We start from the raw sequence: 14469 nt of genomic DNA on the forward strand, positions 1-14469 counted from the left end.
TTTACCGAGACCTTGTGGAGAATTTTTTTCTCCTTCTGTACCCTTTTGGGGAATTACTTGCTACCATAACTAATTCGTTACGTTAATATTTCAAACTAACACAGCAAGTTTTTGCTAAAGCCTGTTAAATTGAAGACCTAGGCCTACTTTTGTTTCATTTTTACCTAGAAACAGGAGTTCCTGGTTCTATACAGAGCTTTTAGCATCTCTCCTAAGCCCCATCAAGAACCAAGCAGAACACTACGCTGACCTCTATGCCTGTTTTTTCTTATTGTTGCCTTAGACTTTTACTTCCAGTCAAAATTGTATTTTCTTCAAATTCATCAGAAGCTTTCTAACATGATGTGTTGTAGAAAGAGGATCAGGGTGCTATAGCTGTATTATTCTCGTAAAATGCCATCATTTACATGAAAAACCTCCGGTTTCTAATCGCTACGAAGACAGTGGCGGTAGAGGCTGAAGATGCACGGGATGAAATTAGTGCGTGTTGCAGACCCCATTGACAAATTCCAGAGAAAAGGATTTTCGTTTCTCCTTTTTACCAACGATAATACTGCCAATAGCAGGCTACCGTGCAGATTCTTGAGTCTCACGATTTTTCACGTTTTTGGCTGGCTGTTAAGACGTTAGGCAGCTGCCCTGTGCCTTTGCTGGCAAGCCGAGTGCCTACAGGCCTTGAAATCAATGAGCGCCAGCTTTTGCTACAGCAGGTCTGGGACTGTGTGAAGCAGCTACTGAGCCACCGGCAGCTGGGTTATGCCACAGTGCGCGTTGCTCAGGTGTGTCACAGGCATACAGACGCGACCCTCAGTATTTTGTGCCGCTCCAAAGGGGGCTGTGGCTGCTCTTGCAGACGCAGCTCCCAGCTTGGCAAAGGCCAAACGCCCCAAGTTTCTGCAGCTCCCCAGAAGGTATTCCTTTTTTCCCCTCTACAAGGGACCAACATTTCAACCTCCACCCTCTCGTGGGGTCACAAGTTAGGGAAAGAGCCACCAGCCCATCAGCACTGCTGCACTCCCTGAAGGTCCTGCAGCCTGGGCTGAAGCATTTGTGCAGAAAGGCTGCCACCGTGTGGCCTTGTCCCTGGCCGTGGCGACAGCGTGCAGGAGGCCCTTGCCAGCAACCTTGCTCCCACCCTGCCCTTCACATCCCTCTCCGGGGCTGTTTTTCAGTTGTACTTGGCTCTGCTGATGCTCAGCTCCGTAGGCCTTTGCAGGCACAGGGTGTCCCAGCCTGCTGGAGCAAGCCCTTCCCAGCCACGATGGGCTCTCTCGCTGCCGTGCTAGAAAATGGAAAGCTCTGGCTTTTCTGGCTTTTCTGGCTTTCTGCACGTGGCAGGAATAAAGCAGAACTGAAGGCCAGCTCAGACGACAGACCTGCAAAGCAAAAATGTCGTTTCACAGCTCAGACTTCTTGTGGAAACGTGCTGAGTTTCCTAGCACAGAAACACAGCAGCTTCAACGGTAGTCAGTCTGCCTTAAAGGCCAGAGACTAAAGCAGTTGCTATGAGGTTGGAGTTTCTGCTTCTCTTATACTTGAAGCATTTGTCTGAAATGCAAAGCCGGTCTGGTTTAGAAAAGAGGGAAAGTGGGCCTGGGTCTGGCACTTGCATGTGAGCTATTTCCTTCCCTGAGCAGTCTCCAAACCAAACGTGGCCTGTGTTTTTGGAGCTTGGGATTTGGTTGGGGTTCTGGATCAGGAGACATGGTAGTAGTTGTGTGCGGTCACGCAGGAAAGGAGCAATGCTGCAGCAAAGCGGATCCATGGACTGTTTAATCTCTGTGTTTTCCCTGACACAGGGCTACTTAAACACTGTTCAAAGGCATGCACAGCACTCAAAGACAGCCGGTGTGTAATCCTTATTCCCACAGAGACATGGGCACCGAGACACAGTGATCCACCCCCAAAAGAGTTTATCCTAGCTGAGGGATGGGTGGTACTGATGCAGGTTGGGTTGAGGAGGAGAGCTGAGCTCTCCCAATCCACTTCCTGCAATCATCCCTAAATATAGAGCTGGTACTGACGCAGCACTTCGGGGTTGGCTGTGAAATGTCTGGCACGCGCTGGCGTGGAATTTTCAAAAAATCTTTTCATATTTATGGTAGTAGCTTTTGTAGCTGAGCTTTAGCAAACAAAAGATGGGAGCCAAGGAAACCCCAACCGTGCTCCAGCGCGCTCCCAGGCAGCAAGGCACCAGCCAGCTGCCTTGCCGTGCATCGGAGGAGCCTGGATCTTGAGGCTTGCCACGGACAAGCCACTGCTTTTGATAATGCTCTCCTTCTACTTTTCAGCGGGGGAAGCTGATTTGGCAGCTCTAGTCTCAGGGACAGCCCATAACTAGAGAAGTGCAGTTCCACATGCCTAATGAAGCAATGGAGGCTCTTGGGGTGTTTGGGCCTTGACGAGAGGTCGGTCTAGCCCAGGGTCCCTTGCCTGTGGGTGAAGCCCAGGATGGCACATGAGAGCAAGGCAAGCATGGGATAATTCTGCCGTGTGCTCTCCCGTGCCCCTGCGAGCCACAGCACCAATTTTGTGAGCAGCAGAGGGGCCTGGTGACCTCTTGGCTGGCTCCTGGCAGCTCTCCAAGCACTCTTTCCAGGCCACGTGCAACACCCCTCTAGGAGCGGAGGACCAGCAGTGCATGTGACTGGCCACGTCGGGCTCCTGTCGCTGCCTCCTGCACCGTGTGTTGGTCAGGCTGGTCTTGCTGTCTGTTGCTGGCCATGGCCGTGGGCTCCCCTAGCCCCTCAGGGCCCCGCCACTGGTCGGAGGAGCCCCGTGCCTGGCTCCTGCCTGCCGACACTGTGGGCATCCACGGCTGCGCCCGGCCGTGGAGCTCAGCCAGTGCTGGTGCCTCGCAGGCTTTGCTGTTGATACCACCCAAACACACGTGCGACAGCTCTGTCCCTCTTTATTTGGAGAGAAACGGCTGATCCCCAAAGCTGTCGGTCGGGGTTCTCTCAGTGCACCCCCAACCCCTGCCCTGGCAGGGCCACCTTCAGTCCTCGCTGGAGGTCCAGGCCAGCAGGCTCGGGGGGCAGGGAGGCTCTTTCTCTTGGGGCTGGGGCTGGAGGGCACTGGGCTGGTTCCGCTGCAGTGCCCTCCAGGGCTTCTGGGGACGGGCTAGGGGGGGGGGGGGGGCCGTGCGGAGGATGGGCGCGATGGTTTTCCAGGCAGAAGCGGTGGCTGCTGATGTTGGGTCCGGCTCTCAGGGGCACCAAGGCGGATGGTCTGGTCCTCAGGGATGCCGACGCGCCTGGTCTGGATGTCTGGGCGCAAGGGGTGGCCGCCGCTTTCCACCTGGGCTTGCAAAGCTGAAGCGAGGCACCTGTGGAAGAGAGGAGGCTGCTGAGGCCCTCAGCTGCAGATGAGACACAGGCACTCTCCTCCACAGCACAGCCCAGAGCTGGCAAGGCTCACCACCGCGGGCTGAGCTGCTGGCACACCTTGGCCGAGGTGGACACCTGCACCTCATGGCACCACCAAGCAGGGGCATTCCTGCGGGCAGGTTCACCACTCAGGAGCGGGCGCTAGTGCCCGTCTCGCTTCCTAGGGCAATCTCATCCCCTGCTCTTTCTCTTCCTGACCTTGCTTTGCCTATGCCTGTCGCTCCTGGGGGCTGCTCTTGTCCGGGCACGGTCAGTTGGAGCTAACCCTGGCTCTCTCCAGCCAGAGCGGGCTCCCGAGAAGGCGGCGCGGGATTTAAGAGGCCAATTAAAGCATCTGACAGCAGCAGAAACCTCAGCAGAGTTTTTTGGCCAACCGCTAACTTGGCGCTCCGCAAGCAGCCCGACTAGAAATGCTTCGTGGCTACGAGCAGCCACCTAAGGCAGCAGTGGCGGAGGGAAATCAACGACTCACTCTTTTCTCTTCCTCCGCCAACGGATCATGACATAGCACAACAGTATCACGAGCGGCAGGGAAAAGATGGCTGCTGCTGCGCAGCGCCTTGGCACATCTTTGGGCCAGAAAGCACTTGTGGTCCTCTGGGGATTGGGAACAGTTGTGGTTCTCTCGCCGACCGCACCTGGAGGAACAATTCGGGATGTTAGTCCGTCCTGTGCACCCCTGGTAAGGTTGTGGCACCTTTGATATGGCCAGGAAGTTCTGGCACGCCCCCGCCCTTTGGGACAGGTTGTCCCACCGAACAAAACTCAGAAGGCCAGAAGGAGAGCATGCGGGGGAGCGCAGCTGCTTGCCCAGTCGCTCCTTCGAGGGACACGGACAAAAACCATCCCTGCAGCAGGGACTGCCACCCCCAACTCTCTCTCCCCCCCGCGCCAGCTCCCACACCCCGAGGGGACGCAGTCAGGCCTTCTCAAGAGGCACTTGAACCTTGCTCTCCCCTTCTCCCTTGTCTCCAGCAGGGGCACCGCTGGCAGCCGCTCCCAGCTTTCGGGACGTGTCTCCCACTTAGGGACCCCAGCAAGACTGCTCAGTACCTGAGTCCGTTCGAAAAAATTCATATACTCTGCCGCGGTGGTCTTCACTGGGCCTCGACAGCACTGCCAAAAAGCAGAGACGACAGGGAAGGCCTCAGCATGGCTCAGGCACAGAGGATGGGGGGGGACGGGACAGGGAGGTTCCCTTTAAGCCCCTGCCCAATCTGGGAGTCAGGGCATCGCTCTGGACCTCAGCTCACGGGAGGGATCCCGCTCTGTGCTGCTCTTGGGCCTCTAGGGCCTCAGGGCAAGCTCTGGGATGCAGCTACAGCGGGGGTACATTTGTGCAAGAGTCACATCTCCCATCATCTGCGGAACGTGGTCCAGATGCCTCGAACCCAAAACGCTTTCAGCTTTGGCTGCTGACGTGACGTGCAAGAGCGGGCACCGGGGGAAGAGCCTGCTGACACACAGCCATCCTGATGGGTGATGCTGGCTGACCATGGGACAGCAATTACCTGCCATGCCGGCGGCTTGCATCGCCTCTGTTTCTTGAGGAGGGACTGGCAGTGAGCCGCTGCTTCCTTCGGGAAACACCTCGTTTTTCACAGCCTCTTGGTCCGTCTCTTGAGAAAGAAGGAGGGACAGCTGGATCAGATGGAACCGTTCCCCATCAGGGAGATGGCATCTTCAGGAGGCAAGACTTCTCAAAGACTTTGATAAGGTTTAGAAAAAAACGCCTGGGCTTTTGGGGCTGCGCCTCGTCACTACTCCAAACAACAGTCACGCCTGACCTGCTGGGAGACTGGGAAATTGCACGTGATCTTCTGGTTTGCATCGTTCTTGGCAAGCTGTAAGGTGATGCTAAATGCCTTTCTTCAAAGAGGACAGGAAGAAGTTGCAGCCAGGCCAGCCAGGGAAACAGCCCTTCTGAGAAAGGCCCTCGTGCCCTTCCCTGGAAGCACCGGCAACGGTCACATTCGTCCCTTCCCAGATGTCGCTCCGCAGACGGAAATCGAGCACAACCCAAAAAGCCTGCAGAATCAGCATCTCCACCTGACTTCCAGCACTAGGAAAGGGCAACCAGCGTTGCTCGGGACCTCGCTCCCGCCTGGAACTGGCCCAGTGGGCCAGCAGTGCCGCATGTGAGCTGAACAGAAGTTCAGCACGCGCCGGGCCCTCAAATCTGCATGCCAACGTCTGCCCAAACCAGCTCTGAGCCGTAACGGTAAAACTGGCGCTCAGCTTGAACCACAACTGGCAGCAGAGGCTCTGCATCATCTCTGTGGCTGGCCAGCACCTGCCTGTGAGGCGTGAAACCCAGCATCGCTGCTGCGAGGCTCTGATCGATCCCTTCCTGCTGCGCAGGCCACAGCACGTCCAGACGCGTAGCTAAAACCTCCAGTTCCGAGTCTGACGGCTAAGGCAGAGTGAAATATACCCACCGTGCCCTCTCTCCAGCTCCCTCAGGATTTCCCTTAGGACTTCCGATGCCTCTGGGCACTTTTTTCCTCCTTTGCCTTGGAACTTTGCTCTTCGAGGAACTGAGCAGAAAGTATTCGGTTCAATTTCACATGAATAAATTAGAGAAAAGCAGTGCTTAGCCCCTGAGGTCAGCAGAGACAGACTACTCACTCCTGCGATGCCGGCTGGGCTGTGGCGCAGCACCCAGCCGAGGAGCCGGAAAAGTCCTCCCTGCAGGCCCATCTGTAACTAAACACCCAGAGAAGCTTCCGTCATCGCCTGTGATCTACATCGGCAGAACTGCATCGCAGCAGCGGTAAGGGCATCACGCAAGGGGGGCACGCGCGTGCAGGTCTCCATCCTCACACCTGCAGAGGTGCCCAGCTGGCTGACCGTTGGGCTGGCAGCTCCCAAAGGGAGGAAAAGGCCATGACATACCCACGCGATCTCCCGCAGCCTCGCTCCTGGAACCCAGCTGGGAAGCTCTGTCACCTTCGCCTGCAGGCACAGCTGCAAACAAGCGCAGGACACAACAGCTCCCGTGACGCAGCTCAAGAAACTTCTTCAGATAAGAGTGGCAGGGAGTGCAATTCAAAGGGGGAATTGCCCCACGGCACTCCTCTCTCCCTTCCGCTCAGGAGCATGGTGTTTGCACCAGAGTTACCGCATGCCTGCGGTGGCACTGTGCTGGGAGGAAACGAATCACCAAGGAAAGGGACGTTGAGAACTTACCTCCAGGATGCCCCAAGGGCTCCAAACCAACATCCAGCTGAGAAGCTGGATAACCGTTGCCACCACCCTCATCTAGGAGCAAGCACAGATGAGAAACGTTTCCCTTGCACATTGGGACCCACTGCTGCCTCAGTGAACTGCAGGCACTGGAAGGGGGGCAGGTAACAACGTGGGAGCCAGGTGTAGGTCGAGCTTGCCAAAGCTGCAGAGGGGCCTGGTGCCCTCCTGGCGGACACCTGGCAGCTCTCCACACACTCTTCCCAGGCCACGTGCAACGCCCCTCGAGGAGCGGACGGACCAACATATGGCCCCTCGGGCTCTCGCGCGCAGACAGGAAACCCTCACCAAAGCACTGGAGGAAAAAAACCATCATCCACGCTTCTCGGGGAGAGCAGCCCGCTAGCCCGTGAAAAGCTGCATCAGCACCGCCCACTTACCTGCTCCCCTTGCTCGCCACGGAGCCGCCCAGGCAGCCCTGGCATGCAGGGCCACCAGGAGGAGGAGGATGAGGAGGAGGCGTTGGACGGGGGCCATGGCCCCCTGCACTCGCACCATGCTGCTGCTGCTGCTGCTGCCACTGCTGTGGCCGCTGCTGCTGCCGCACTCGGGGCAGGGGGGCTGAGCAGTCAGTTCATATGGCTGGCGCAGCCCCGCGGAGCTCTGTGACCTCACAGCCCCGCTGTGACCTCACGGCCTAGGCGAGGCTGCATGGGAACAGCTCTCAGGGTGCTCATGGAGAGCTGCTGGAGCACAGCTGGGGGAGCTGCCCTCCCGGGGAGCGGAGCACGTCCCATCGGGCAGCTCCGTCCAAGGGCTGGGACGCAGTCCCACGCGGGGCTGAGCCCACGGCTCTGCCCTGTTTTCCAGGCACTGTCACAGGGGCAGCGAGGAACTCGCAGTCCCCCAGAACAACAGGAACCCCCAGCCAAGGGGTTTCAGGACCAGTGAGAAGCAGGCAGCCCAAGCACCTGAGACCAAAGGAGCTCGCTCTCCCTTGTGGCAGCCACCTTGGTGCGACGTGTCCGGCCTCAGCCCGTTTGCGCACGAGTTAGCGCACAGTCAGCGACCTGAGAATCACTTTTCTTGCCGGTTAATGAAAAAACAAGGGGCTGGCCGGGGTGGGAGATGGAGGCCTGGCACATTCCCTTGGCTTTTGCATGATTCTTCTCTTTGAGCAGGCTAAATAAATTGAAGGTGTACACCAGGATGTATTGCTCTCTGGAGAACTTCCTACCTCCTCGGGTGCTGTCACCAGCAGCTCACGAGGCTCAAGAGTGATTGATTCTGAAAAACATGTGTTTCATCCCAGCTATATTCACGTCATTCGTGCAATTCCGTTGTTATCAATACAAAAATATTTGCCCTGCTCCCAAATGGCTGCGAAGGAGCAAGGGGAAGGCTTGAGGGGCCGGGGATCTGAGGAAGGGGCTGCCGGCTGCTAGAGAAGGGGGGAGCGGTGAACTGCGCCCAGCCGCTGGCCCGGCTGAGCCCACGAATCCTGCAGCAAGCACGGGGCATCAACGTGGGGTCTGAGGGCACTCTCCCCACCCACCGCCCTGACCAGTCTTCCAGGAGCAGCCTGCTACAAAACCTGCGCAAAATCAGCACCTCTCTTCTTCCTTGTCCTCCCAGTTCCCTGGGGTCCCTTCCCACCTCCCAGGCAGAAGGCAACAAGAGAGTGGGGACGAGGGGGGAGACCTCTCCTGGGCACGAGAGCAGAAAAAGGAAGCCCAGCCCAGAGGCTCAGCACCTAACATACACCAGCTACACAGAAACAGGTGTCTTCACCTTGGTGTTTCCCACTACAGTTGCCCCTGGGTAGATCGTTAACTCATTAATTAAGCCTTTCTTAGGCCAGTCTCTTGCCTTTGCCCCCTAGTGTTCTCATCTAAGGAAGCACCCCAGCTCCCATGGCCTCCTGCGCTCCTCCTAGGCCTGCCCAGAGGTAACCCAACCTTTCAGTTGCTGGACTGAAATACGGTTCCGGGTTTGGCTTCAGTTCAGTAGGATTTGTGTTACGTCCTGGTGGAAGAGTTCCTTTTTCTCAGCAAGCACTGCCTCTGCCCAAGCATGATGTTTGGTCAACGGAAAACACATGTGAAGAGCGATAGCTGGTGTCATAGGAGACTACTAGGGACATTCCAATAGCACAGTGTGTCTACTGATTAGACAAGGTGTGGTCATGTTAAGTCATTTGTCAAATTAAGCTAAGGATTTCACCCTGCTGCACTTGGTGCCCGAGGAGGGGGGTGTGCAGAGCAGGTTGTATACCCTCTGCTCTGCTCTGCTCTGCTCTGCTCTGCTCTGCTCTCCTGGTAGTGATGCTTCTGGAGAGACTGGGACACAGATAGAGAAAGTAATTTATACTTCCTGTAGTAGGTGTGCGTTGACTTTTTTCTCTTCCAGTTGTTTTTTTATTAGGTTGGTTGGTTGGGTTTTTTTAAGCAGGCTGTTTCACTGGTTTTCCACAAGTGCCTATGCAAGTGCCCTGTCTCACCTACCCTGACATATTTAATCACATGTAATGTTTAGCACTTAAAGCAGATGATACTCTGCAGCTGCTTCTGCTGGGAGAATATTATCTAATTAATCAGAATGCTTTATCATGTACTACCTGTGTTTATTTTGCCCTTACTTGGGAGCTGTGCTCTGAGAAAGTTAGGAGGATGGTGTTCTGCTCTTGGTGTGCTGGGACAATTGCTTCCAGGAGGGGTTTAGAGACAGGAGACCCATGCTGAGGAGCTCTGACGCTTGACACTAATCGGGTAGAGTGTGTGCGCGCGCAGATTTGTCGCAGAGGCAGGTTGCGTGAGAAATGTAGAAATACTCCTGAGTGCGTGCAGGAGGGGTGCAGTGATGGTACACGTTGGGAGCAGTAATTACCCAGTTAGTCATCCCATTTCTGTCGGGTTAAAACGCTCCCGTGACACCTCTTGCCGTACCCTGACTTTTAGCCAAAGGGCTGGTTAAATCAGTCCCTTCTGTGCATTTACTGCCTCGCTACTTTTTGCTTTAAATAAACTCTGCTTAAACAATTGTTGTGAGCCTGCAAGTAGGAGTAACTGAGGGAGGATTAGGCTTCAATGTCCGCTGCGTTTTGCAGGCTACAGGTAGTTTTCAGACACCTTTCTGGTTTTAAACTCTGAGCACCTTGGGGAGACAGAGAGAGAGAGAAGAGAAAAGCAACAAGTAATGAGCACAACCCGCTTCTCTAACCCTCCAGGCAATCCCTGAACTAAGAACACCTTCTTGTGCTGGGAGATCGTGAGAAGGCAGCCGCTTGCCTTTGGCTGAGCTGAGAGGAATTCTGCGGTTTAGCCATGGAAGTTTTTGCAGGATCGTATGGGAGAGTGAGTGGATTACGTTGCGCTTTACCGAGACCTTGTGGAGAATTTTTTTCTCCTTCTGTACCCTTTTGGGGAATTACTTGCTACCATAACTAATTCGTTACGTTAATATTTCAAACTAACACAGCAAGTTTTTGCTAAAGCCTGTTAAATTGAAGACCTAGGCCTACTTTTGTTTCATTTTTACCTAGAAACAGGAGTTCCTGGTTCTATACAGAGCTTTTAGCATCTCTCCTAAGCCCCATCAAGAACCAAGCAGAACACTACGCTGACCTCTATGCCTGTTTTTTCTTATTGTTGCCTTAGACTTTTACTTCCAGTCAAAATTGTATTTTCTTCAAATTCATCAGAAGCTTTCTAACATGATGTGTTGTAGAAAGAGGATCAGGGTGCTATAGCTGTATTATTCTCGTAAAATGCCATCATTTACATGAAAAACCTCCGGTTTCTAATCGCTACGAAGACAGTGGCGGTAGAGGCTGAAGATGCACGGGATGAAATTAGTGCGTGTTGCAGACCCCATTGACAGATTCCAGAGAAAAGGATTTTCGTTTCTCCTTTTTACCAACGATAATACTGCCAATAGCAGGCTACCGTGCAGATTCTTGAGTCTCACGATTTTTCACGTTTTTGGCTGGCTGTTAAGACGTTAGGCAGCTGCCCTGTGCCTTTGCTGGCAAGCCGAGTGCCTACAGGCCTTGAAATCAATGAGCGCCAGCTTTTGCTACAGCAGGTCTGGGACTGTGTGAAGCAGCTACTGAGCCACCGGCAGCTGGGTTATGCCACAGTGCGCGTTGCTCAGGTGTGTCACAGGCATACAGACGCGACCCTCAGTATTTTGTGCCGCTCCAAAGGGGGCTGTGGCTGCTCTTGCAGACGCAGCTCCCAGCTTGGCAAAGGCCAAACGCCCCAAGTTTCTGCAGCTCCCCAGAAGGTATTCCTTTTTTCCCCTCTACAAGGGACCAACATTTCAACCTCCACCCTCTCGTGGGGTCACAAGTTAGGGAAAGAGCCACCAGCCCATCAGCACTGCTGCACTCCCTGAAGGTCCTGCAGCCTGGGCTGAAGCATTTGTGCAGAAAGGCTGCCACCGTGTGGCCTTGTCCCTGGCCGTGGCGACAGCGTGCAGGAGGCCCTTGCCAGCAACCTTGCTCCCACCCTGCCCTTCACATCCCTCTCCGGGGCTGTTTTTCAGTTGTACTTGGCTCTGCTGATGCTCAGCTCCGTAGGCCTTTGCAGGCACAGGGTGTCCCAGCCTGCTGGAGCAAGCCCTTCCCAGCCACGATGGGCTCTCTCGCTGCCGTGCTAGAAAATGAAAAGCTCTGGCTTTTCTGGCTTTTCTGGCTTTTCTGGCTTTCTGCACGTGGCAGGAATAAAGCAGAACTGAAGGCCAGCTCAGACGACAGACCTGCAAAGCAAAAATGTCGTTTCACAGCTCAGACTTCTTGTGGAAACGTGCTGAGTTTCCTAGCACAGAAACACAGCAGCTTCAACGGTAGTCAGTCTGCCTTAAAGGCCAGAGACTAAAGCAGTTGCTATGAGGTTGGAGTTTCTGCTTCTCTTATACTTGAAGCATTTGTCTGAAATGCAAAGCCGGTCTGGTTTAGAAAAGAGGGAAAGTGGGCCTGGGTCTGGCACTTGCATGTGAGCTATTTCCTTCCCTGAGCAGTCTCCAAACCAAACGTGGCCTGTGTTTTTGGAGCTTGGGATTTGGTTGGGGTTCTGGATCAGGAGACATGGTAGTAGTTGTGTGCGGTCACGCAGGAAAGGAGCAATGCTGCAGCAAAGCGGATCCATGGACTGTTTAATCTCTGTGTTTTCCCTGACACAGGGCTACTTAAACACTGTTCAAAGGCATGCACAGCACTCAAAGACAGCCGGTGTGTAATCCTTATTCCCACAGAGACATGGGCACCGAGACACAGTGATCCACCCCCAAAAGAGTTTATCCTAGCTGAGGGATGGGTGGTACTGATGCAGGTTGGGTTGAGGAGGAGAGCTGAGCTCTCCCAATCCACTTCCTGCAATCATCCCTAAATATAGAGCTGGTACTGACGCAGCACTTCGGGGTTGGCTGTGAAATGTCTGGCACGCGCTGGCGTGGAATTTTCAAAAATCTTTTCATATTTATGGTAGTAGCTTTTGTAGCTGAGCTTTAGCAAACAAAAGATGGGAGCCAAGGAAACCCCAACCGTGCTCCAGCGCGCTCCCAGGCAGCAAGGCACCAGCCAGCTGCCTTGCCGTGCATCGGAGGAGCCTGGATCTTGAGGCTTGCCACGGACAAGCCACTGCTTTTGATAATGCTCTCCTTCTACTTTTCAGCGGGGGAAGCTGATTTGGCAGCTCTAGTCTCAGGGACAGCCCATAACTAGAGAAGTGCAGTTCCACATGCCTAATGAAGCAATGGAGGCTCTTGGGGTGTTTGGGCCTTGACGAGAGGTCGGTCTAGCCCAGGGTCCCTTGCCTGTGGGTGAAGCCCAGGATGGCACATGAGAGCAAGGCAAGCATGGGATAATTCTGCCGTGTGCTCTCCCGTGCCCCTGCGAGCCACAGCACCAATTTTGTGAGCAGCAGAGGGGCCTGGTGACCTCTTGGCTGGCTCCTGGCAGCTCTCCAAGCACTCTTTCCAGGCCACGTGCAACACCCCTCTAGGAGCGGAGGACCAGCAGTGCATGTGACTGGCCACGTCGGGCTCCTGTCGCTGCCTCCTGCACCGTGTGTTGGTCAGGCTGGTCTTGCTGTCTGTTGCTGGCCATGGCCGTGGGCTCCCCTAGCCCCTCAGGGCCCCGCCACTGGTCGGAGGAGCCCCGTGCCTGGCTCCTGCCTGCCGACACTGTGGGCATCCACGGCTGCGCCCGGCCGTGGAGCTCAGCCAGTGCTGGTGCCTCGCAGGCTTTGCTGTTGATACCACCCAAACACACGTGCGACAGCTCTGTCCCTCTTTATTTGGAGAGAAACGGCTGATCCCCAAAGCTGTCGGTCGGGGTTCTCTCAGTGCACCCCCAACCCCTGCCCTGGCAGGGCCACCTTCAGTCCTCGCTGGAGGTCCAGGCCAGCAGGCTCGGGGGCAGGGAGGCTCTTTCTCTTGGGGCTGGGGCTGGAGGGCACTGGGCTGGTTCCGCTGCAGTGCCCTCCAGGGCTTCTGGGGACGGGCTAGGGGGGGCGCGGGGGCCGTGCGGAGGATGGGCGCGATGGTTTTCCAGGCAGAAGCGGTGGCTGCTGATGTTGGGTCCGGCTCTCAGGGGCACCAAGGCGGATGGTCTGGTCCTCAGGGATGCCGACGCGCCTGGTCTGGATGTCTGGGCGCAAGGGGTGGCCGCCGCTTTCCACCTGGGCTTGCAAAGCTGAAGCGAGGCACCTGTGGAAGAGAGGAGGCTGCTGAGGCCCTCAGCTGCAGATGAGACACAGGCACTCTCCTCCACAGCACAGCCCAGAGCTGGCAAGGCTCACCACCGCGGGCTGAGCTGCTGGCACACCTTGGCCGAGGTGGACACCTGCACCTCATGGCACCACCAAGCAGGGGCATTCCTGCGGGCAGGTTCACCACTCAGGAGCGGGCGCTAGTGCCCGTCTCGCTTCCTAGGGCAATCTCATCCCCTGCTCTTTCTCTTCCTGACCTTGCTTTGCCTATGCCTGTCGCTCCTGGGGGCTGCTCTTGTCCGGGCACGGTCAGTTGGAGCTAACCCTGGCTCTCTCCAGCCAGAGCGGGCTCCCGAGAAGGCGGCCCGGGATTTAAGAGGCCAATTAAAGCATCTGACAGCAGCAGAAACCTCAGCAGAGTTTTTTGGCCAACCGCTAACTTGGCGCTCCGCAAGCAGCCCGACTAGAAATGCTTCGTGGCTACGAGCAGCCACCTAAGGCAGCAGTGGCGGAGGGAAATCAACGACTCACTCTTTTCTCTTCCTCCGCCAACGGATCATGACATAGCACAACAGTATCACGAGCGGCAGGGAAAAGATGGCTGCTGCTGCGCAGCGCCTTGGCACATCTTTGGGCCAGAAAGCACTTGTGGTCCTCTGGGGACTGGAAACATTTGTGGTTCTCTCGCCGACCGCACCTGGAGGAGCAATTCGGGATGTTAGTCCGTCCTGTGCGCACCTTTGATATGGCCAGGAAGTTCTGGCACGCCCCCGCCCTTTGGGACAGGTTGTCCCACCGAACAAAACTCAGAAGGCCAGAAGGAGAGCATGCGGGGGAGCGCAGCTGCTTGCCCAGTCGCTCCTTCGAGGGACACGGACAAAAACCATCCCTGCAGCAGGGACTGCCACCCCCAACTCGCCCTCCCCCCCGCGCCAGCTCCCACACCCCGAGGGGACGCAGTCAGGCCTTCTCAAGAGGCACTTGAACCTTGCTCTCCCCTTCTCCCTTGTCTCCAGCAGGGGCACCGCTGGCAGCCGCTCCCAGCTTTCGGGACGTGTCTCCCACTTAGGGACCCCAGCAAGACTGCTCAGTACCTGAGTCCGTTCGAAAAATTCATATACTCTGCCGCGGTGGTCTTCACTGGGCCTCGACAGCACTGCCAAAAAGCAGAGACGACAGGGAAG

General features: G+C 55.8%; 1 protein-coding gene across 7 annotated transcripts; it reads right to left on the reverse strand.

Moving 5' to 3' along the window:
- Window positions 1–3129: 3129 nt before the first annotated feature.
- LOC148050122 (uncharacterized) lies at window positions 3130–8476 on the reverse strand. 7 transcript variants are annotated; one of them, XM_087744947.1, is made up of 8 exons: window positions 7016–8476; window positions 6579–6650; window positions 6285–6356; window positions 6018–6095; window positions 5828–5926; window positions 4901–5008; window positions 4443–4505; window positions 3130–4027 (listed from the first exon to the last, which is right to left on the reverse strand). In XM_087744947.1, exons 1-8 carry the CDS (start codon window positions 7131–7133, stop codon window positions 3858–3860), a joined length of 780 nt encoding a protein of 259 aa, XP_087601073.1. In that variant the 5' UTR covers window positions 7134–8476; the 3' UTR covers window positions 3130–3857. The 7 variants fall into 7 exon arrangements, 3 of the variants coding, with proteins under 3 accessions (XP_087601073.1, XP_087601071.1, XP_087601072.1); XM_087744945.1 differs by having other exon boundaries at window positions 3135–4027; window positions 6579–8469; XR_015701551.1 differs by having other exon boundaries at window positions 4006–4027; window positions 4336–4505; window positions 6579–8466.
- Between the last annotated feature and the right edge of the window lie 5993 nt (window positions 8477–14469).

The sequence above is a fragment of the Nipponia nippon genome, unplaced genomic scaffold, assembly GCF_047370975.1.
Source record: "Nipponia nippon isolate SJK-2023a ecotype South Korea unplaced genomic scaffold, ASM4737097v1 scaffold_9, whole genome shotgun sequence".
Lineage (NCBI taxonomy): Eukaryota > Metazoa > Chordata > Aves > Pelecaniformes > Threskiornithidae > Nipponia > Nipponia nippon.

What these genes read in the sequence shown, in the direction of transcription:
- LOC148050122 (XM_087744945.1), bottom strand. Translation starts at nt 6,951, where the DNA reads ATGATGGTTTTTTTCCTCCAGTGCTTTGGTGAGGGTTTCCTGTCTGCG. An exon ending in GCCCTTGGGGCATCCTGGAG is followed by an intron (nt 6,357 to 6,578) that starts GTAAGTTCTCAA and finishes GCTTGTTTGCAG; the next exon opens with CTGTGCCTGCAGGCGAAGGT. An exon ending in GGAGCTGGAGAGAGGGCACG is followed by an intron (nt 5,009 to 5,827) that starts GTGGGTATATTT and finishes TTCTTTCTCAAG; the next exon opens with AGACGGACCAAGAGGCTGTG.